General features: G+C 38.7%; 3 protein-coding genes across 3 annotated transcripts; 2 read left to right on the top strand and 1 right to left on the bottom strand.

The window, feature by feature from the left end:
• The first annotated feature begins 69 nt into the window (after positions 1-69).
• On the top strand, positions 70-23,185 carry LOC144642043 (uncharacterized). The gene is made up of 5 exons (XM_078501041.1): positions 70-107; positions 15,893-15,981; positions 19,554-19,919; positions 21,939-22,313; positions 23,047-23,185. The coding sequence occupies exons 2-4, from the start codon at positions 15,915-15,917 to the stop codon at positions 22,295-22,297; spliced, it is 792 nt and encodes a 263-aa protein (XP_078357167.1). The 5' UTR covers positions 70-107; positions 15,893-15,914; the 3' UTR covers positions 22,298-22,313; positions 23,047-23,185.
• Positions 8,946-12,979, top strand: LOC144644500 (uncharacterized). Its single transcript, XM_078503993.1, has 3 exons — positions 8,946-9,852; positions 10,169-10,739; positions 10,862-12,979. The coding sequence occupies exons 1-3, from the start codon at positions 9,269-9,271 to the stop codon at positions 12,515-12,517; spliced, it is 2,811 nt and encodes a 936-aa protein (XP_078360119.1). The 5' UTR covers positions 8,946-9,268; the 3' UTR covers positions 12,518-12,979.
• Positions 12,839-15,017, bottom strand: LOC144644501 (uncharacterized). The gene has a single exon (XM_078503994.1). The coding sequence runs from the start codon at positions 14,667-14,669 to the stop codon at positions 12,975-12,977; it is 1,695 nt and encodes a 564-aa protein (XP_078360120.1). The 5' UTR covers positions 14,670-15,017; the 3' UTR covers positions 12,839-12,974.
• Positions 23,186-24,911: the final 1,726 nt, after the last annotated feature.

Raw genomic sequence — 24,911 nt, 5'->3', positions numbered from 1 at the left:
CAAATAAATTATTACAAATGGTAAAAGATAAGGTCTTTTAGAATTTCATTATTGCATTCTTACAGCCACGGAGAGAGAGACACGAGGCGAAGATTTCTTTGGTTAAGGTTAGTCAAATCAAAGTATTTTACTTCGCAACATTCAAATCAAAGGATCATTTTGTTCCCATGCAGTTACTATTATTCAAGTATGTCCATACACTCATACAAATTCCGCGATCTCTTTTGCAACCTAATTCTTTTTACAGGTTCTTTTGTAATACAAAAGAAGTAAGAGGACATAAGAATATATCGCCCATTTTTGAGATGCGTTTTGATTTAACCTTTTTCCTGTAGTTTGTTCACAGTCCGGGTTAAAATTACGTTTAAGCTTTGCTCTTCACATGGGATCAACTTGATCATATTTTCGGGCATTCTCTTTAAATGCTTTTCGTTACACTATGGCCCTTCGGAGTTTTGCGGTATTTGGACGTAAGAAATTCGATTTACTGTTTCTTTTTTTATCCACCGTTTTTAGCGGCTTCTTCGAAAAAAAAAATAGAGAAACAGAGAATTTGTTCACTACATAAATACATATTCCCTATGGTTAAAGAATCAATAACATTCAGGCTCCCCCAAAACTTTAAAACGCGAATTCGAAACATCATTTTGAAATTGGAAGTGACTCGTCGGTAAATTCGTGCAAAATCTGGATTTCGCGACAGAAAGCGAAAAATCGATTTCGATTTCAGTTGAAAACCTGATCATAGTTTGTTACTACCAGAAACCCATCCTTTTTTTTTCAAGAAAAAAGAAAATGCGCTTTCGCTTTTATACACTTGAAGTCTAAACAGTACTAGTGAAAAATGAAGTCCGCTACAGTAATAAAAACTCTCCACCCATCCACAAAAGAAAATCGCACAGAGATAATTGACATTTTCTACAGACAGAAAAACTCATTTTCGTTCACTAATTTCGTTCACTAATTTCATGGCTGAAGCGAAATTTACTAATAAACTGAAACGATCATTAAATAAGAGGCAGGTTTTCATAATGACAGAAATTCTTGTTTTGCAGCCATTTCTGTATGGCATATCATATTCTAATGTGATAAATTTTCGTCTGGGCTTAATTTCGTTATTTTCGCACAATGCTCGCAACAATGAATTCCCCGAAAGAAAAATGAGCAGGTACCACGGGTAACTTTGTACTTAACTTATCGAATAAAGCGTAAACGTTACCTGCGGCAATATTGCCGGCCAATTTTATTTTGGGCGATTTTAGCGAAATATAACCCCCGTTTAGGGCTCAAATTTTCTCAAAACGTTGCTAGAATTGAAATTGTTCTAAAAAATCCAAAGCGTTGCTTTTTATTAACCCTTATTATGCTAAACCCGGATTTTTCGTTGATTTGGAGGAATGATAATTTAACCACTTGTGACGTCATCAATTTGCACGTCAGGGAAATTATTGTGATATGCAACTAATACAGGATGGACTAATACATACTAGTTATGCAACGCTTTCGAGTGGTATACTATGGAATATCCCACGAGTCACTTGTATTTTCTCGGTATATACGCGAGCCTTTAGGCGAGTGTGTATACCGAGAAAATACAAGTGACAAGTGGGATATTCCATAGTATACCACGAGAAAGTGTTGTGTAACTATTTTATACCTTACCATAGACAATACGCTTACTAAATTTCGTCGAAAATACAATCGCAGCGCAAGATGGGAAGGTTGGGTTGAATACCGTCGAATATACAACGGCGTTCCTGTATTCTGATTGGCTGTATTTTCTATGGTATGGTATAAAAGGATGTACAGAGTAAAAGGTAGCGAGAATAAGAAGGCAGAGAAAAACGAAAAGGAACCCTGACGGAGCAAGGAAAAAATCGGAATGGTTCCGCAAAAAAGCAAATTTTTGGCTTATGTGCATGCGCTAAAGTAATATATTGTAGATTTTTACATGCAATCATACTCGTACCCAGGTTTTTTTTTTAAGTTATGTCAGCACTTTTCTACAAATTATGCTTATTTTAATTTCCCTTTGAAGGTAAGATTTCTAAGCATTTTCAGGAAATTGCACGGAAAGAGAACTATCTAAATAACATTTAAATCCAACATGACCTTCAAACAACACCCGGATAATCTTCGGACTAGAAATTGTTCAGAATGCAGAAAGTTATTCTAAAGGAAAAAGTTGCTCAAAGGGAAAATAGTTGCTCGGAATGTGAAATTTGCCAAAAAGTTGTCGATCAACTTGTAGACAGCCCTACCCCGTTAAACACTTAACATGTGGTATAACTCCAAGCAAATTTCTCAATTTTTTTACGTTCAATCATAGATCTAAAACACATGTGAAAATACTTTAGAAACAAGAACATTGAGAAGCTTGAGAAGCTTAAAATCGGGCGCTTTGCCTTGAAAGGCAGGGTTCAGTACAGCAGAAACCACGAAGCAGTTACTTAAGTAGCACTCAGTCCGACTGTGTTTGTGTAAGTCACAGGGCTTGCATGAGCTGTATTAGTGTGCATAATATAATATCTAGAACGTTGTCGAGATTGCATTATTACTTAATGAGATGATGGTTTCAATTTATAAATGTATCTCACACAATACAAATAAACGATTGAAGTAGACGACTAGACAATGTAAAGTTTTAAGACTTAGCAAAGTGCAGTGTATTGGTAATACTGTAAGGTGCGGTTTCACCTGAAGGTCGTGTGCTTTTCGGTATTTTCCAGGCATTGCACTTTGATGGGACAGTACTACAACTGTTTACCGGGGAACTACTATTGTCAAGAAAATGACAACTTGTTGATGAATGATTGAACATTTGTTTCATACCATTACTGTAATAGCAATTGATGAAGGCTTTTAGTCCTGAACCAAAGTATAAGGACTGGGAAATACTAAAACCCATTATCAGCCACCTTAAACGGAAATATCTTGTTGGTGTTTCAAGGAATCCAAGGAAACTTCACTCATCCCATGTATCTATGTATTGCGGTATTTTGTAATTTTTTGAGTGATTTTTGGGGATGTTTGGCAGGTGATAGTTTTTTTAAAAGAATTAGTAAAATTTAGACAACTAAGAAATATTGAAAATTTAATGTGAATTTAACATTGGAATTTGAAGTTAGAAATTGGCAGACGGACACCAAACAGTCCCGTGACATCCTGGAGTGTTTTTGCATGGGGGTCAACTGTGTGATGATGTTTCCATTTTTTTCTTCAATCCCCACTGATAAAGAACTGTTGTTGGTGTTATGTTGGTGTTATCACATGTCAAGCCTTTAACAAGGTATGAAAGAACACAAGGATTTAAATTATTCTGGTGCTCAATTTTTGCGTAACTAAAATTAATGTTACTCAAATTCCTGATGGATTCTGTCTTAAACTGTTACGAGCTTAGTATTTCCAAATTATTGCATGTCAATGTAAGGCAAGACAAGACATGCCTTGGTTCTTATGTAATTCTCTTAAAAACACATAAGATATTGACTATAATTTTGTCTGTGCTATGGCAATTCACAGTGGGGTGGTCTTGATGTGTCTTTAACTTGTAGACTGGACTGGACTAGTAAAACGCGGACTAGTAAAACGCGGACTTGTAAAACGCCTCTAGACACTTCGAATTCCTTGGCCACAATCATCTTACGGCTCTCTTCAATACATAATGTCTCAAAAAAACAGTAACCTCAGAAAGAAGTCAGAAGCAAATAAGGTCGAAAGACCGAATTTGAACATATAACGGCAAATGTTCTAATGTCACGAACGTAGGAGTCGTGTAGGCCCGTCACCTTTATTTACCACATACTGCCCCCAAATTAAAACAGTACCCTCAGAAAGAAGTCAGAAGCAAATAAGGTCGAAAGACCGAATTTAAACATTTAACGGCAAATATTCTAATGTCACGAACGTAGGAGTCGTGTAGGCCCGTCACCTTTATTTACGATTGACTGTTGATTTCTGGACGGGCCCCGTTCTACCTCGTGCGAGCAATACAAACGACTGCACTCAACAGACGTCAAGTAGTGGAAAGAAAGAAACATATGCACACAACTCATAGCATCAATCCCGTTGTTTTAGTAGGGGTTTGCAGAACGAACATGTGCTATACTGCAAAAACATCTCCACGCTAAAACAGACCATAGAGTGCTCAAAAAAGCTAGAAATATGCCGTCGAAGAAACACATAAGAGCTTCAAACACAAATTGTTTCGCTCGCTAAACCGTTTAGTTTTATCCGATTTACAAGCGCTTGTTTTACAAGTCCGCGTTCTACAAGTCCGTGCTTAACAAGCCCTCGTTTTACAAGTCCGCGTTTTACAAGTCCGCGTTTTACTAGTCCTCGTTTTACAAGTCCGCGTTTTACTAGTCCGCGTTTTACTAGTCCGCCTTTTACAAGTCCGCGTTTTACCTGAGTCCGCGTTTTACTAGTCCGCGTTTTACAAGTCCGCGTTTTACTAGTCCGCGTTATACTAGTCCGCGTTTTACAAGTCCGCGTTTTACTAGTCCGCGTTTTACTAGTCCAGTCCAGTCCTCGAAATACAGTATGCCAAAACTCCCCGCCCTCTAAAGATAAGTCCTTGACGGTTCTTGTCGTTTTTCGGTGCCTATTTATCTTCGGCATCTTTCTCATCCACCTCTCGTTCTGTCCTGTGTCTGTCATCACACGAAAGAAAAGCTGATTCTCAAAAAATCTGCCACAAAAGGAAATTGACAAAAACAATATGAAAACCATATATCGAAAGTTTCTTATTCTAAAATTTTATCATACGTCTTAATTCAGACCTACAAAGAAGTTCCTCCTTTTGAGTTATTGATACTGTTCTTACAGTACCTCTTTCCACTAGCGAAATTTTACAAAATTCCTTCGCGGTGAAAAGGTAGCGCGAATCCAGAACAGACTCCAATCGAGAGTGGGTTAATTCTAGATTACTATTAATTAACTATTACAACATTCATTTTTAAAATAGTTTCCCAAGCCGACTAAGCTAACTTAACGTCGAGTGTATCTTTCAGTAAACAAAACATGCCGTTATGACGCCGGAAATCCAGCTCACGCATACTATACCCCGTGACTCACGCAAACCTCCGACTTACGTGCTACTACAGTCATTCCTTTCTAAACATTTTTTTTTGACCACCACCGTACCTTTCTACCCAAAAAACTCATGAAACCGCCCGGTTTTAACCTGTTTTAACCTTTCAAAAATTAGAGCGTTCGAAACTAAATAAGATCCGTAATCACAAACAACATACAGCCGTTTACCAGCACTCTTTAAAACTCCTGAAACCCTTCAAAATCAGGCAAAATAAATCTTTGAAATACAAATGTAACCTTTATCAATGTTTCTTATTTTTTATTCAGTTCTATAAAATGCCTTTCATACACTACTGTCAAACAAAAATTTCAATTTCCTCAAAGTTTCAAGACAAAAGAATAACAAATATTTCGTGCACAATGTAATTTGATTAAGCCAATATTATCACGTCTAAAAATACTTCAAGCAATTCAGTGAAAACCCGTTTTTTTTTCGTATCAACGAAAACCACTTTCGAATAATCAATACATGAAAATAACAATAAGATCAAAAGGAAGAAAGGAATCTTTCTAATTATTTGAAGACTTTCAAAGCCGTGATATTATGCATCCAATCCGCGATAAAATTTAATTACAACAAAATCCAAGTTCTCATTTTGAATTCCATTTTTTTCAGTTGATACCTTTATCCAACTTGTGAAAAATTCCATTCAAGTTCCTATTAATACTGTACATTCCCAATGTTTTGCTCAGGTCTTCAGAAGCGTCTTACTAACCAAATCTAAAATAATTCCAAAACATGCTGTACAAACATTCTACTCTTTGTGACAAACGACTTGACGACCAATTGTTCATAAATGAAAATCGACACAGTTCTTGCTAAATAAAAAAAAAGTTTTACGGCGGAGTCAGGCTCAAAAAATATACCGCAAGATCACACCCCCATTCATAGTCAGAAACCAGCAAACCATCTAGTTTGCTAAAAAAAACACTGCGTGACATCAATGACGTTACCTTTTTCATTTACAAAAATAACTTTAACTTGTCAAAGTAAGTGCAATTTCACAATGGTGAATATCAGTACAGTATGGGGCCCAGTTCTCGGCCGGGTCCAGTTCTCGGCCACTTTGTGTTTAACGCGTTTTTTCACACTCCAGTTGAATCAAAAGAAAAAGGTATTTCCTTCAAACGATAGACTGATTCATGTGCTTTAAGTATCTTGAGTTTGATCGTTCAATTCGATATAGAAAGCTCACACGTCGAGTTTACGCGGAGGTAGGTGAATTTGCATTCCCGAAAAAGTTGTTTGTTTACGGCTCCAAATTCATGGATGTAGTTAAATTCGTATTTTATCCAAAAGCCCCCACCATACGAGCTAATTTTTGGCATGTGAAACGTAGAATAATTCAGCTTTCTGCTTTAGTTAACTTTTCGTTGAACCGTTGTATATTTTGGTCTTAATTTACTTCGAAATTTTTTCTTGCGACATTTGCGTATTTGCCAGTTCTCGGCCACCCTGCTCGCTATCACAGCTTAGCGCTTGGTTTTTAATATAATTTCATCTGCTGCTGCCAGAATGAAAGAAATAAATGTTTTAAAAATAAAGTTCAATCTTATCTCTAAGTTTTGAGCTGACTCTTGTCTTGTCTATTATTTCTACAACACCTAAATCTTTCAAGACCTTTTCACTGCAAAATAAACCATCTAAATGCACGGGTCACACAATGCGGTTTTGCCAGAACCTGCACATAGGCAACTAGGCGCGTTAAAATCCTTCTTTTCTAAAGTAAAACAAAGCATCATAAAAATAATTTGGGATCGATATAGTATAAATAGGTTTACAGAGTGATTTTATGACTGTGAAAATTAATTGAGCATTTTTTTTACAGATAATTACGCACAAGCTTTTTAGTGGCCGAGAACTGGGCCCACAAATGGAGCTTTTATTTTTATTATTGCTCGGGCAAATTAATTTTTGACCGGTCGATAGCTTTACACCAAAAAGCTGAATAATGTAGCTAGCTCTGGGAGAAATTTCAAGTTCCTGCGGTTCTTCTAAGGTAAGAAATACAAGTTTACGTCAAAAGTGGCCGAGAACTGGGCCGCATACTGTACTTTGCCCCGTAAGCTTTTTTCTCTGTCCTTCCGCCGAAGCAAAAAAACACAACCTGATTACACATTAACCCAAAAGTCGACCAAGTGTGCCTGCAACGATTTCCTGTCAAAACTAAAATGAAAACCATTGCGGTATGCGTCACCCGTAGCGGTTTTGTAGCAACCCCAAGCTATCCCCGTCTTTTTGGCCGCGCCAGGAGACTACGCTCTAGGACGACCAAAGGGTAAACTATAAATCGGCCACGCCCGATTAATTAAAATTAAATTTTTCTTTTAATATGCTATAGGTAAAAATGCTGTAGGAGCTTACTCCATTTCAATTGACCTTTTTATTGGTTAGGGCTTAAAATAGAAAAGAAAACGTTTCTCACTGCCATTGATAGTCAAGGGTGGTTGATATGCCCGAATAATAAGAATGTTTACGTCTTTGATTATACCCCTGGTGATACTCCATTAGCTATTAGGGCATTGTGCTGTTTGGGTTTGGAATGGATCACAAATTGTGCCATTTTGGTTTTTAAGAAATCTTTGCTATAGATCGTGTCTACAGAAACACGTCTATCTCTTTTGATCAGGTTTTTTATCCTTCAATGAAAAAAAGAAAGTAATCAAAGAAAACTAGGCAGGCAGGTAGGCAGTAAAGAAGGAAGAAGGAAGGAAGAAAGAAAGAAAGGAAGGAAGGAAAGAAGGAAGGAAGGAAGGAAGAAAGGAAGGAAGGAAGGAAGGAAGGAAGGAAGGAAGGAAGGAAGGAAAGAAGGAAGGAAGGAAGGAAGGAAGGAAGGAAAGAAGGAAGGAAGGAAGGAAGGAAGGAAGGAAGGAAGGAAGGAAGGAAGGAAGGAAGGAAGGAAGAAAGGAAGGAAGGAAGGATCGTTTCCCAAAATTTCTGTTCCCTATCACGTTTTGATCTGTAAGTATCATAAGATACTTACAGTAAAAATGAAAGGTAAGTTGATGAAGTGAAAGTTACTCTGTTGTTGGCGTGTATACTGGGTATGGCGTATACTACGGATATGGCAAGAGTTAATAAACAAATTCACTCAAACCCGCTATATACGCTTAAACTGGTATATACGCCAACAACAGAGAAAGATCATTGCAACAACTCATTAGCATGCAGTAGGCACATTTCACTCTGTACACGGCGTGTTTACCGGGTTTAGCGTATTAAGCGTATATGAGATGAATTAATTAACATCAACAATAACTACTACTACTACTACTACTACTACTACTACTACTACTACTACTACTACTACTACTACTACTACTACTACTACTATTAGTAATGATAATAATAATAATAATAATAATAATAGTAATAAATAAATAAATTAATTAATTAATTATATTTATATTATTATTATTATTATTATTATTATTATTATCATTACTAATAGTAGTAGTAGTAGTAGTAGTAGTATAGTAGTTGTTATTGTTGATGTTAATTAATTCATCTCATATACGCTTAATACGCTAAACCCGGTAAACACGCCGTGTACAGAGTGAAATGTGCCTACTGCATGCTAATGAGTTGTTGCAATGATCTTTCTCTGTTGTTGGCGTATATACCGGTTTAAGCGTATATAGCGGGTTTGAGTGAATTTGTTAATCAACTCTGGCCATATCCGTAGTATACGCCATACCCAGTATACACGCCAACAACAGAGTAACATTCACTTCATCAACTTATTATTATTCATCGCATCACATACGCATGAATACATTTGTTTAAGTTAGCACCTTTTTTCCGTTATTATTTTCAAGAGGAACTAATTTGTCAGAGATATCAAAGTTATTGATAGGTTACATAACGCTTATGTAATCTTTTCTTCATCAAATGTATTAAAGCATTAACTTGTTTTGGAGATTTGTATTGTGGTGTGTTTAGGTGAAAGCCATTATTTGTTTTTGAGCTCAACGAAAGAATTTAGAGAAAAAGAATATTGCAAAGCTATTGGCGGTGATCAAATGGAGTTCTCAATCTTTCACCTGTGATTCGCTCTGCTATTCCCTCCGGCTGGTTTGAGAATGACAATTGGTTCATGCTTGTGACGGAACAGTATTTAATGGTAGACAGAACTTCAAACGGCTCAGTTCATGCTCATGTTCATGTGGCAAGATGAGCAAGCCTTGCTCTCAGTTAAACAGTAAGGCAATACGAGATAAGGCGGAGTGCGAGATAGTTGCGAGGGTCGAAAAGCTGTGTTCGGTTGTTGCTTTTAAGTGCGTGTGGCGGGTTAGCGACGCCGAAATAGAAAGAGCATGGAACTGGATATGCGAGAAACGCGACGAATGCGATTTAGCCTTGTCAAAATTGGCGGAAATTTGCTTCTTTTTTTCGGCGATAAGTACGTCAACATTGGACAGCAAGAAGCGAAAAAGGCCACAATTGCAGGAGACCAGAGAGAGTGACGAATCGAATGACGAATCGCCCGTCAATGCGTCCCAGCTTTCATCAACGGGAAAGCAAACATTCCCAGCCATATCTTACTGGGTGGCTTGCCAAACAAACAATGGCTCGGTCATTAATGCACTTACAATCCAAAGAGCTGTCGCAAGTTGCGGTTTGGAATATTATGCATCAAGGGCGTCACGAAAGAAAAACTGCTGTCATGACCTGAATCAGCTGTGTCAAGTGTTTAAGGACCACAAAAACCTCTGCTTAATGCAACTAGTGGAGTCATCGTACCAGCATTGCCTCGGGTGAGTAGATAACTTTGACCGATTTCTATTCTTTGAATTTCTGCTAAATTGCACATTAATGAAAGTAAATATATAATAAACAAACATAAACAGTCCGAAAGGTAAAAAATGCTATTCATCATTGAAAAATCAAAGTAATCATGCTTCATTGCCCGGTGCAAAGAAACTGTTATTCGATTATCGATAATTGATCAATTTTTATCTTCTCATTTTCAAAACATCGCGAGTTTGATTTCAGCAGTTTACTTTCACAAAGTAATACCAGGGAGATATTGCATTGCCTTACGTAAGCAAAACCTTTTGTTTTGATTAACAGGGCTCTACAAGGGGAGCTTCTTGGTGACTTCCACGAAGAATCCCAAGAGTCAGCGCCGACGGAAAATGTCGTTCGCCTTCGTGTCGTTCTTGAGAGTTTTCAAACGATGATGGCAGCATCCGTTTTGGAATTACGCCGAGCTGGTCTCGTGTTAGACACCTTTGGATTTGATAACAACCTGCAAAGTACATCGCAGACAGCACTACCAGATCCGCCGCACAAACCACTATCCTGTCCAGTAACAGTCCTGTGCAACGATATACAAATTGTGATGAAAAAGCTGCAGTATGCTGTTTATCGCGGCGAGGTGTACAAACTGGCGGCCAAATCGCAGTTCACGTTCCAGTATCTGTGTACCATGAAAACGTTCCTCCACAGCCTAATGGGAAACGAAGCGTTCAAAGACCGTCTGGTCCAGCATATTCAACGTGTTCTGCCCATACTAAGCGAGCCAGAAAGCTCTTTCATACGCCAAATTAAGATTGACAGAGACCTGATCGAAGTACAAGACGGGTGGTTTTGGAGCTTTTCCTCTGGGTCGTTTGTCCAAGGGATTATCTCAGAATCTCAGGTGAGAAGAATACACTGGACTGTTTTAACATTTAATTAAGAAGATACAATCAAATTTTCAAACCAAATCTTTACGATCTGTAGCACTGTCTGATGTGCTTTTGTTTTGGCTCGTTTCAACAGAAGGGTCTCACAACTCCACGCGCGTTTGTGGACTACGACCGACTCAAGGACCCGGAGCCAAGATATTTTGAGGCAATCCTAAGGAACAGCCTAACAGAAGATGAAATTCGGCAGTTCTGTGCTGATTTCCTGGCGTTGTTCCGTCCCAAAGAACACAAACAGCCTGTGCTGTGTGCCATTGGCTCAGCTGACAGCGGAAAGACCAGCCTCTTTTCACCTGTTTTTCAGATCATTCCCCTAAGCCGAATTGCTCGCGTCACGAAGCAAAAGAGTTTCAACAAGGCCATGATCGACAACCTGACAGAGGTTATCTTCCTCGACGAGGCATTTGCCACACTGCTCGACATAGATGACTGGAAAATCATATGTCAAGGGGGCTTCACGTCGCACGACGCGAAGTGGAAAAAGGCTCAAGGTTTCCATTGCACTGCGACCATGTACATAACTTGCCAGGTGGAAATGGATTTTGGTGCAGCTCACAATGAAGCTATGGACAAACGCCTGCGCAAGTTCCACTTCAAGAGTCTTCCTCGTGTCGAACCAGAAGCAAACAAGTGGCTGAGGAAACATGCTATGGATTGCATTGTGTGGGCGCACAATATCGTAGGAGACAGCCCGAGCAGTCAGGCCAGTACAATGCCCACTGTGCACGAAAGTGGTATGCCTGAGGAGGAGTTGCGCAACATTTTGAGCGTTTCTTTAATAGACGAAGAAGTCGACGAAACCGCTCAGGGCGAATGTAGTCGAGAACAGAGTGGCGGCCTTCTGGCAGAACCGCAATCCCGAGAAGAAAGCTTTGAAGGGGACGCCATTGAAGATGTCGGCAATTCCGATGAAGACGAGACCCTGACGACCTTGAAAGCTAGGCTGGCACAATGCTCACCTGGCTCTCTACGTCACCGTCAACTGAGCCACATGTTAGAAAGCCATCTCTCTGAAAAGGAAAGGCAGAAAAGGGTTGAAGAAACGTGCTATAAGAAGAGGCAACACTTCTTACAAACGAGGGGAGTGTCCGTGGAGCACGTGTCGTTGCTCCCGCACGACCATAACGAGCCGTTGCCCACACCGATTCGAAGGGACCTCGCTGCCTTCCAAGAAGATCAGGAACAGGAAAAGATCAGTACAGCATTTGGGAAGCCGTGGCTTTTAACTATGGAGAAGGAAATGGCTGAGCAAAGCGAAAGAATGGAAGATCCAAGAGACGAAGAAGAACGAAGAGTGATGCAAAGTCTCCTGGAAATCAATTGCGAAAAACTGCGCTGTTATCACGAGCGTCACGGAACGCTGAAACTACCGGCTGCCCTGGCAGAACGCAAGAGGCTCTGCCTTAGCAACGAGCTGGTAGACCGTTCTTGCGTGAATTTGATAAGAGACCTGTTCTCTCCGCTGCCAGTTAGAGTCTTCCCACCCAGCCAGCGTCCAGCAAATCTGCCTGCCAGAAGCAGGAGCTCAGACGAAGACGACCAAGAAGACGGTTGGCTGATTCCGCCAAAGACCCCCACCTACATCCCGCGCAGCGACTTTGAAAGTCCCTGTCCATTGTCTCTAGTGATGGCGTGCAAACCAGCAAAGTCATCAAAGAGACCGCGTGCCCAGAGTCAGGCAAAATCAAAGAAGCAAAAGAAAATAACTGCTATTTTCCAGTCGCAAGCGTAGATTGAACGTTTTCTTGTTCGGACACTGATCTGCGGCTAGTGTTTTTTTTTCTATTGCTGTGTTTAAATTTGCAAATGTAATAGTGTGAGTATTAATGTTCCTAAAGAATTCTACATTCAAAAAGAAAGCAAGAGAAATTAGCGTTGGTGTTCATTCACACGTGCAGTAATAATGTGAATCCTGCACCCGATATCAATTGATTATAAACAAAAGTTTGTAATTTTTGCAAGCACTGTAAACTCAGGCAATCGAATAGAAAGAGTGATATTCAAAGAGTGTATTACCTAATTCCATAATTAAATAATAACTTTTTTGGTCGAGTTATGCTGTCATCTCGAGACAGGAAGATGAATTTACAATAAAGCAATTTAGTTTTGTCTCTTTTGTGTACAACAAACTCTGCTTACACCCATTCTTTGCATTGAAAGTCAGTGTCCACACTTTTCCAGTATCTTTTTCAAACCAGCGACATTTTCATTCCGGCCCTTTTCTTTAGAGAGTCCGCCGTTCTTCCGTCTTGAAATTTGAAATCGGGATCTCTCAAAATTGCCGTCCACTGTCCAAACCCGTATCTTTTTAAACCTTTCTTGAGAAAATTGTCCTCTTCTTCCGTGAATTTCAACACCCGGCGATGATTTCGTTGAATTTGCAATTGTTTTTTGGGAGGGGAGTCCCTTTCAGGAGAGGCGCTCATTGATTCTGTTGTTCCGACAGATTCTGAAATTGTTGAAGTTGTAGCGCTAAACCTCGTGTGCACTTCCTTATCCAAATCTGAGCCTTTCGTTCCTTGTAGCTTTTGCAGACACTCGTGAGCTTTCACAGCAACTTCGCGCGATCTCTGCTTTTGATAGTGAACTTTTGCAACGGCAGAACTGTGTTTTTGGTCTTCTGACAAAATTTGTTGCTCCGTGCTTGTGAGTAGATTGAGGCTTTGCGTTTCGACAATTTGACGATAGCGCGTTGGATGAATATACTTCCCGATTGCATCGAACACCAATTTACTCATGACGTCGCCCAATTTGCTATGCTGGCCTCCGTTTCTAGTGACAAGTACGAAGTCGCACTGGGGTTTGAGTAATGGCCTTACGAAATTGATGTAGCTTTCCAGCACCCGCATGCTTGCATCAGTCAAAATTAATGAGTCAAATCCGTACTTGCTGGCCGTTTTGAACTTTTTCTGGTCAATGAATCCTCCGTTCGCCTTAGCTGTTTTAACCATGTCCACCGTCAAGTACTGATAAGTCATAGGGCGAGATCCCTTCACCTTTATGAATAAATACACGGCGACAAATTTCGTGGCAAATGTTAGGTCCAAAGGATTCACTTGACCCGGAATAGTTTTGCAAGTCTTTACCGTGTTTTCGTAACGAGGCAAATGAAATGTCACCACTTCTAACAGTTCTTCCATGGTTGCCCAGTGCCCTCTAGCATCCAAAGTCTCAATGTCTAGATCTTGTGTCCACTGCAATCTCATCATCTTTGCCACGGTTTTGCGCGCTCGTTTGAGGTACAGCTCCGTTGAGGACAAATTTCGAAGAACTGTGTCTGATGCGCCATTTATCTTTCTGAAGTCGATTAATTCGGAAATCGCATCAATGTAGCCCAATCGGCCACCGTGTCCGAGTTTGCATTCATCTTGCAAGTAGTCGATAAACTTGAACAACAAACTATGCGAACACAGGCTAAAATCCAGCACTTCAAAACTCAATTCCTCTTCATCTTCGCAGCAAAATTTGAGAAATTTGAAACACCTCTTGACTATCTGCTGGGCTACACGATCTTTCTTGCAACCCCCACCACTTCCCGTCAACCACTTCACAAACGATTCGCCAATTTTGCTGGAAACTGAAAATGAAGGCAAAACTCTGACAGTTTGTACTGTGATTTCACTCGATTTAACATCACTGGCGCCTTCTCTTTCGTATGCAGCGAGAATTTCCAGATCAGGTTTCTCGTCAAAGTAAAAGAACCAACTGTGCTTGGTATTCACATGTTTTCTGCACCCTCTCTGGCTTTGAAAGCCATCATGGTCACACACTTGTATTGGGCAATGATACAATCGGTCGGTTTCATTCTTTTCCAGGTGAAGCCGTTTTGGTTTGGGCGATGCTCCATCGATATTTGACCAATTGATTTTACACTTCTTGCTCATTTTATCATCAAGGTAAAATGGTCAACACAATCTCCTAGAACTGAATTTCTTTTCCAAAAAAATACGACGCACCGATTACACCTTAAGGAACTTCATTCGTGTTTAAACTTGGCAAGGCGTGCCTCTTCTTGCCTGCCCTCATTACTATTGTGCAAAATTCATGACACCCAAGATTGTGCTCAGCTTGCCCAAGCAGGTCTATGCGCGCCCCATTGTTTTTCTTCATTTCAATGGACAATATAATTTAGGAACAAAATGGTCAAGTAAGCGCAAGGAATTCGGAACCAAAGAGTCCTGAATTTGTTCCTAAATGAGCAGTTTAGGAACAATACGTTCCATTTACAAACAGGAACTCGGAACAAAACGGTCCTAAATTATCAATTTGGGAACAAATCGTTCCATTCACAGTTAAGAACTCGGAACAAAACGGTCCTAAATTATCAATTTGGGAACAACGCGTCCCATTTACAGATAGGAACTCGGAACAAAACGGTCCTAAATTATCAATTTGGGAACAACGCGTCCCATTTACAGATAGGAACTCGGAACAAAGCAGTCCTAAATTATCAATTTGGGAACAATATGTTCCATCAACAGTTTGGGAACTCGGAACGAAATGTTCCTGTTTTATCTTAGGGTGAACGTTTTGTTCCTAACTTTATAAAAAGCTGGTCCTCTTAAGGTTAACAGGAACACAAATATGAGGAACAAATTATATTAGAGGAACGTTCCTAAAGAAAAGATCGGAACATGCTACAAAACTTAAAATCAGTTAAAAACGGGCAAAGATATAAATTACAAGTCACAAAACAGTTAGTTGAGCGTTTAGGTAAAATGAAAGCAATCATCGAAATTTGGTAAACTCTACCGCACTCAAAGGCTGTAAAACACGCAGTGAAAATTTTTGGGAAACGTGTAGGAAGGAAGGAAGGAAAGAAGGAAGGAAGGAAGGAAGGAAGTAAGGAAGGAAGGAATGAAACTTTTGTTATTCGATTTATCGATTTATCGTTGAGCAGAAATCTCATTCACAGTAATAATATGATTAAAACTTCTTCACTAACTAAATCACTAAGAAAACACTGTTAAATCTGTTTTCCTCGAACTTCGCTTTTGGAAAACTGTCCGCTTCTCGGAACAGTCCGCCGACATATATCAGTGCGTGTATATTTTTGTGCCAAATGGAGATTATTGTTTATAACAACATCCATATGCGGTTTATTTAGACAGAATCCTGTACGCACAAGAATGAAGAGCATCCTTTTTGGTTCTATCTTGGTTTTGTTGCAAGCTTCCTGCGTCTCTGCTTTCGCTGGTAAGTTATCATGAAAGTTGAGAGACCTCACAAATTTTAATGTCAGCTGAACAAAGCATGCCTGATCCCCCGGTAATCATCATTTTTTTAAACTCAGACTGCCAGGGTATGATTAATTGTTCATCGCTTAGTGCAGCGTGCATAAACATTCCCTAAATACAACTGCAACCTAAAATCACAGCGTGTTTCTACCGTTTTTTATTTGTTTATGACTTAAGTGGTTTGCTTTGGCACGTACCAAACTCAAACCTACCTATGAGTCTTTAATGACAGGAATAATAATAAGTTTATTATTATGATTATTATGATTATTTATTTTTTCTTCTTTGTTTTTATTTTCGATTACTTTTTAGATTCATATTTCGCTATTATATATATTATTAATTACTCTGTAAATAGACAACCAAAAATAGGTCGTATTTGTAATGTATGCTCAAATTTAAGTCAGAATGTATTTTTAGCCATTGTAAATATTTTAGAAATAGAGAAATAAAGTTATTTGTATTATTATTAAAAAAAATATTATTATGATGATGATGGTGATTATTATTATTATTATTATTATTATTATTATTATTATTATGTTCTCACGTAATGTTTGCTTAAAATCCTAAGGGCCGAGACCAAACCATGGTCCTGGGACTAAAGGGTAGCCAGACTTTAACTTGATAGCACCCTCCTCAAAATGTGTGCTGTACCCAGCAAGGCTATTTTGTTATTATTATTATTATTATTATTATTATTATTATTATTATTATTAGTATTAGTAGTAGTAGTAGTAGTAGTAATAGTAGTAGTAGTAGTAGTAGTAGTAGTAGTAGTATTAGTAGTATTTTTGTCGTAATGTTGCTCATAAAAAATAATTTTAAAAAGGCTAAAAAGAGATAAAAGTTATTAAAGTTGCTAAAAACAAAACGTTTTCAACTCGAAGGTCATCATCAGTGTTAAGGAGGCTCGATGTAGTTTTTTTAGCCGAAGGGTGGTTGTTTTGAAAATGAAAATTATCTAGGAAGCCAATGTTCAATTTTTGCCAAAATGCACCATAATGATCAAATATGACCAAATTTTAATTTTTTACCCGTCACTTAGTCACAAAGGTTACCATAGCAACGATTGACATTTTCTTTGGTTCACAAACAAGCTTGATTTTCTCAAAATCTAGATTGACTCTTGGTATTCATTTCTTGATATGTTAAAGTTTAGTAGATTGACTAGCTGTTGACGAAATTTAAGAAAAATCTGTAAGAGCGTTTTCAAGTAAATCAAGAATGAAATTCTCAGAAAAACACCATTTTAATATAAAATAGGCGCTTTAAAATTGTTTCGTATTATTTGAGCACAGTTACTCTTACTGAAATATAAAAACTTACACCATCAAAGGCCATTAACTAAAAGCGAAAGACGTTTTTGCTTTAATTTGTTAAAATATTTTGACTGCCGATTGTAGGAAATTATAAGAAAATCCCAAAAACTTCATTCTTGATTTACTCTAAAACGCTCTTTCAGATTTTCCTAAAATTTTGCGTACAGGTAGTCAATCTACTATACTTGAACATATCAAGAAATGAATGCCAAGAGTCAATCTAGATTTCGAGAAAATCAAGCTTGTTTGAGAACAAAAGAAAACGTCAATGGTTGCTATGGTAACCTTTGTGACAAAGTGACGGGTAAAAACTTAAAATTTGATCATATATGATCATTATGGTGGATTTTGGCATAAATCGAACATTGGCTTCCTAGATAATTTTAATTTTCAAAACAACCACCCTTCGGCTAAAAAAACTACATCGAGCCTCCTTAAGTGAACATTTACATTCAACTTGGTTTTGTGTTGTTATGTAATTCCCGAAGGGAACAGTTTGGCGATAAAACAGTGCACCTGTTTATTCAAAGTCGGTTTCTCGCAAGCAATAAACAGGCCTTCCATTATTTTGCGTCGAAAAGTTGTTTTTTCCGTGAACGCGGTTTTCCATGTGTATAGCTGATCTGGATTTTTTGCGAGGTGGCGGGCTGGCCACCTCGCAAAACCAAGTTGAATGTAAATGTTCATTTATCACTGATGATGACCTTCGAGTCGAAAACGTTTTGTTTTTAAGAACTTTAATAACTTTTATCTCTTTTTAGCCTTTTTTTTTTAAATTATTAGTATTTTTATTTTTATTATTATTATTATTATTATTATTATTATTATTATTATTATTCCTCGCGAAGCGAGAGCCGAAGGCCGAACGTAGCGGGGTGTATAATTTTGTCCCTCAAAGGGCTCAGGCGGGATGAAATCTCGTGTGGAGTTTACGGTCATATATATATATTTATTTGTGAGCTTGGTGTGTGGCGGAAATGACGTCACACGGCCGCCGCGCGCTGGTGGCCTAATGGTAAGGCGTCGAACTTGAAATCAGATCTTCGGGACTGAGGGCGCGGGTTCGAATCCGGCTAGGGTTTTTTTTTTTTTTTTTTTTTTTTTTTTTTCCTTATTTTTTTTTGTGGGTTCGAATCCTGAGCCTTTCATTTTTATCGTTTTTCTTTTCGGATTAAAATAACACTGATTTCCACATAATACTCCCTCAACGCCTATTCAGGCTATATAAAACCTTTCATCGCCATCAGGGGCGCGCGGGCGGAGGGTTCGAATCCTCCTGCCGTTCGTTCTTCTTTTTTTTTAATTCCCTCAAATAAATGTCCAAAATGCGACTATCCAATAATTTGTCGATGATTTTGAAAATAGCCTGCGCTTCCCAACGCTTTATACCTCTTTACGAACCTGAAAGAGCCGCCATCTTCAAAGCGGAGTAGACCCTGAGAACGAGGGTGTCGCGGCCATGCCCGTTACTAATTTTTAACAAATATATCTTCCTGCCTACTGTGGAAAATTGAATATGTACAATGTTCAACTTCAAATAATCCACTCCTTATTTATAACACCAACCCCCCCCCCCCGCCTCCCCAACCCAGAGTTTCGCGAGGCCCTGCGAGTCACGTATTACTAGTTATTATTATTATTATTATTATTATTATTATTATTATTATTATTATTATTGTTACAGGTCAGGATTTGAATAAAGATTTATTCATTTACTACACACTTTTGTCACTAACAAAAAGTTGGCAACAAGTAAAATTCCATATTTCAGCCTTGGACAGGTTCTTAGGAAGTTCTTAAATTTTGGTGTTTTTTCAGCTTCGACGTTCTTATAAAAAGGTTCTTCTAAAAAGCGCTTTACTATCACAAGTGATAATTCGTGCTATTTCAAGTCTATTTACAAACCATGCCCAAGAAAAGAGCTGAAACAAAATCACGTTCACACTAAAAGACTGCATCTTATAAGATTCTCTTTTAGAGAGGAAAGAGCACATACATTCAAAACCATTTTGGTTTTCTAAGATTCTGATTTCAACACATGCAGAGATTTTTTCATTAATAACATTTTAATCCTCGATTAAAATTTTGAAATTACAAGAAAATGAAATGAGTTCACCCTGATTCATTGCAAGCAGACTTTACATTATGGCATGTTAAAAAAATTAATTACATTAGTTTAATGCCATCTCTTCTTAACATGTATATACAGCTGGCACAAGAGTCCTGGCACTCAAAGATGACAACAAGTATCATCCTGGCGTGATTCATGAGGTCGACACTGATTCGCAAACGCAAACTGTAAGATTCGACAATCAGCAAAGTACGGTCAACTACCCCCTCAACACGGAGTCGGAGGTAATTCTTGATCAAACGACCCCGTTTCTTGATGACCGAGCCCACGTGATTGCCAAGAAGGAAGAGCAAGCGTCTCAGTGGGACATTGGCTTTGTAGTTGGGCTAGTGGGTAGCGGGAGTGAACGGCAGTTTAGAGTGGTTTTAGACGGCGACGCGACACCGGAAACTTACAACAATAGCCAACTTCGATTCCTTGCTAATCCTGACTCTGTACAAACAGGTATTGAACTTTTACTCAGTTGGTTGCTCTGCTCCCATGAGTTTCTATTTTGCATTGAGAAGAAATAAAACCTATCAGGTAGAGAAGAAAGCACTTCGGGTTAATGTTTTTAAGTCAATTCCAAGCGAGATCATTCCCCCGGGCAACCCCCGGGCATTCAGTTGACTACTATTGAGGCCCAGATAGTGGGGAATTCGATCGAGCAGAAGACCGGGTGGTTGGGCTTTTGGCCGTTGACACAATGTGTCATAAATCATAAAACTCTAGCGAGCTCAAGCGCGTGAAGTTAATATTTGTTTACGTTAATGTAAAGTAGCTTAAAGTACCTAGTTTCAAAGGATCGCATATCTATCTTTTGTTACTAAAATTAGCTGATATAGGGAATGAGTGTCCGTTTAGACCAAGCGTTGATGAGAAGGTAATTGGTCTTCAGCGAATCCGCTCGTACTCGTGGGCAAAACTACCGCGATTCAACGCGAAAACCGACTCACAATGACATTTCAGCCCTGACCGGTGGGGCATTTGACCGTGCAACTGGTTCACATAGTTGGGGAATTTTAAGAAAAAAATGATTAAATTTCTAATGAAATGAGTCTGAAATTGGCCTAGCTGCATCTTCATAGCGAAATTACTAACATATTGCTAACCCGAGGTGGCCTCCCCCATAAGCCTTGTGGTTTCTTGGAGGTCTCCTCGCCCTATCTATTTAAGCTATTTTGTACATATTAATTTCTAAAGTGACAAATAAAATGATGATGATGATGATGATGATGATGATGATGATTTGATCAGACATTTTGAAAAAAGTCAAGTGCCGGGGGTTTGCCCGGGGGGGGGGGGGGAATGATCTCGCTTGGAATTGACTGATACATAACATAACAATTCTTGGTTTGCAAACACGTGACAACCCGGCCATGTTGGTTGACCAAACAATAAAACATGTTATCACGGAATTTGCATGATAAAAGAGTTCAATTCCCAACGGAGGGAAACGCTTTGTTCTTGTCCTCCAAAATGCCTGCCGGGAAGTCAGCTGCAAACCAGCAATAGAGCTAATGTTCGCGAGCATAAATATGTTTTTGGCCCGACTTTACCTGAGAGGGGCAAAAACAAATTTACACCCAAGAACGTCAACTCTTTGACTATTATAATAATTTCAGAGGGCATTTAGAGAAGGAATCAAAACAATAAGCAATATCTTAAATACTGGTTGCGAGTCGGCGTTTGGGGTTGAAAACCAAGTTTAAAAGTTTACAAAACTCGGCAGAAAGCCGCAAAATCACTCAAAACAATCAAAGGGAATTACAGAAATCTGTCGACCGCAAAAAAAGTCGCCATTTAGAAGAACTGAATGAACCTTTTCTTAGTTTGCCGATGGTTACCTTTTCACGCCAACAAATGTACAAAATACAAAATAACAACACTCAAACTTAAAATAAAGTGTGAGCGAAAAGAAACAGACAAACGGAAAGTAAACGGAGTATTTTGGTTCTTACCAGAAGCGGCCCAACTCACGATTCGATCGACGACGTCTGGCCGTGTCTGCCCAATTAAAACACTCGTTCAAGAATCCCGTATTTGAGCATTTGAGCCTTATAACTAGTAAACGCGCAGGCGGCCCCTAAGCTCACAATGAGAGACGTTTAAACAATAATACGAACCTTCATAAAATTCAAACCGTTGTAACACAACACCTTCATATGCCACCAGGCGAGAGTCACTTTTCGCGTATTTTTAGCGATAGTTATGTTATTATTAAAAACTTCTCTCATCGTGAGCTTGGGCTGCCTGTGTAGAGTTTCTCGCGAATTCGTCGCTCGAAAGAGTCGACTGCTTGTGGTAAACATATAACATATGCTTGTGTTTATGCTTACGGTCGACGTTCGTTTTCACTAGACTTCTTATGCTTGCGCTTGTACATGTGCTCGCGCTTCTGCTTGCGTCGCTAGTGAAAACCAGTCTTAAAGGAATATCTGGGACTGTCAATTAAACTGTCCATCGTTTTGTTTATGTAAACAGTTGGAGCACGTGTGATTGCCAAGGGCCCAAGGACAGCCAGTGATTCTTACTTCAGAGGCTTCGTCGTCGATACTGAGGGCTCCTCCTTGTCTATCAGACTTGATAATGGTAATAACGTTGAACACGCTAAGTCTGACACTGCAGCTGTAATTCGCGACGAGATTCCTTTCACCACTAGACTTACCGACGACAAGAATGTTATTGCTGCTGTAGAGCCAGACGGTGATGAGTACGCCTCTGCAGTCATCAGAGCCCGAAGAAGTTCTAACGAGCCGAGGTATATAGTTAGGTTTGACGACGGGAGTCAAACTTGTCCTATAAGGGATTACTACCATATCAGGAGTGTTCCTGAGCAGTAAAAGTCTCTGTAAACAGGTATGATTATGTATATTAAAAAAGGTATCTGCCAAAGAGAAAAGGATGCTTGTGACTAATTGGTGTTTTGAAATTACAATGCTGATTTTCTTTAATTGCCGTTATCCAAGTTCCGTTTTTGTCAATGACAGCAGAATTTGTTTTCACCGATGCTTCAGATCAGGGCTGTGGATCCTTTATCCAAAACAAGGGGACCATTTCCACCAAAACTGTCTCCCATTGATCATGAAGGAAAACATCCGTACATGGAAGAAGCCCCGACTGTAGAATTAGCTATTATAGTTTTGCTCCTAGTCTTCTGGAAAAGCAGGTTGCATAGCTTAATGCAGCTTCTCGCATCTACAGAAGAAATTATTTTACTCTCTTATGTGGATCCAGTTAGAAGATACCATGAAAAAATACTTTTCTTATAGACTGAAAAATTATCAACTGAAGATGCGGTAAAACAGTAAATGGACGCGTAGCAACTTGGGGTTGTGAGAAAGGCTATGCGACAATTTGGCTTAACGAACTGAAAGCAAAACTGACCTGCGTTCGAGGCAGAGCTGAGAACTTATACGATCAGCTATAAAAAGCCTCGATATCACACATCTCATTAATTAAAGCACATTGCACGGCTTAGCAACAGAAAGATCACAGGAAAGATATTTTATATTTCTGATTTTCTATGGGAAACTAAAATCATTGCAATTTCCTCTCTAAAAATAATATTTTTCATGTGTTTATTTGGCAGGAAGGCGCAAAGTTGCCCCAAAGCAGCCTTTCCAGGACTGGTGAAACATAAAATGCCCTTTTTAGTGATTCAGTTGTAATTGCATCAGCTGTTTAGGCGGCAGAAAACGTATCTAATAAAGAAAACGCTTGGGCAATTATATCTTGTATTCTTCTTTGTCTAATTAAATAATTGGGTGATGTCATTACAAATGCAGTACTGTTTGAAAGAAAGGTAAACGTTTATTGTTTACCTCACGATGTAGTCATGATCGACTACTCCCCAAAAAGCAAAAAGAACAACAGTCGATCGATAACAAAGTGATCCTACAGAGAAACAAACTTAGTCCAAACGTCGTGAACAACACCTCAAAGTCACTCTAACGTGACACAAACGAATAGTAAATGTTGTTTTTATTGAATGTCAAATGACATTTTTCGACTTAGGGACACTGTGGCTTACTTGCACAGATACTTCGCTCGTTAGGAACATGGCTAAAGAAAATATGGACAATTTTAAATTAAATTTTAAATTTCAAAATAAATTAAACAAAAAGTAATATCTTCTGAACCAAACAAACACCACAGCCAGTTAAATTTTGTTCTAGGCCTGGACTTGGAATTTCCCTCACTGTTCCCCTATTTTCTCTTGGACTTTTAAAGTTTTCACAGTGACTTTCATGAACATTGAGCTCGAATCTAGCCAGCAGCAGAACACACAGCTTGTCGAAACACAAGGAAACGGCTCACATTCAAAAGTTTATTATTGAGATTGAGGCGGTCTATTTCAATTAAACTAACGTAGCCGAAATGTAGATAGAAAAGAAAATGTTACTACAGGAAAAACAAAACAAAAAACAAAACAAAAAAACAAAAACCAAAAAAGAAACAAACAAACAAAAAAACAAAACAAAAAAAAAACAGCGGTTTAAAAATAGAAGCGTGTTGTTCATGAAAGTTGATGTGATGTAATAAAACGACATAATATAACTGACTGTGGTGTTTGTTTGGTACAGAAGTTATTAGTTTTTGTTTAATTTATTTTCAAAGTTGTGGTAAATTTAAGCCTTGACAGTGCTCATTAAGAGAGCTCGTTCGGGTGAAAAAAAAAATCCTTAAAACTCGAAAAAAAATTAATCAAGCGGATTTTGGTTTAAGTATAAGAACATTAAAGTCTTGCAACACACAAGAAATTAGCAAAATCTATTTTTAAAGCCAGTTTGACCAGACCGCTTTTACAGAGCCAGCCTCTTCAGTATCTACTGGTGTAAACATGGTTGAACGGGAGATACTGTGATTTGAAGGAATACTTACGAAATATCTTTTTCTTACTCGCCGAAAAGGTTTCGGTGGATAACACTCTCTCCGAAATCTGCATAATTAGCAATTATTGGGCGAGGCTGAGTATGATATGAAGAATTATGCAGATCGAGGAGGGTGTTATCCGCCTCAGCCCCGAGATCTGCATAATTCTTCATATCATACGAAAGCCGAATTCAAAAATTGTTTTATTATTCATTCAAAATATTTCCAGAGCCCCAACTGCACAAAATGAATTTAATAGGGTTTTGACAGTAGGCAAAGTAGACAAATACACAACAACGTTCGCTTTTAAATTTGATTTAAACTTCAAAAACTCGGTTACCTTCATTAAATTTCTTGTCCTTTATAATGTCAATATTTAGCACTTGCTTGAAGTGTCTATTGAAGCTAAATCTGATGACACAAAGCGATGTTTTCGAGTACAGGTTTCCATCGTTCTTGCTTACTTCGACGTAGAATTTTCGTAAAACCGCCCCAAGTCCTCCGCTGTGGCTGGATCAAGGATCTTTTCCATTTGAAGATACGCTTTCAAAATCGATCGACTTTCCTTCGTTGCTTTTTCCG

The sequence above is a fragment of the Oculina patagonica genome, chromosome 2 (genome assembly GCF_052425735.1).
Source record: "Oculina patagonica isolate OP01 chromosome 2, crgOcupat, whole genome shotgun sequence".
Classification (NCBI taxonomy): domain Eukaryota; kingdom Metazoa; phylum Cnidaria; class Anthozoa; order Scleractinia; family Oculinidae; genus Oculina; species Oculina patagonica.
The sequence above is the reverse complement of the archived record's forward strand: the minus strand, read 5'-3'. Positions and strand labels throughout refer to the sequence as shown.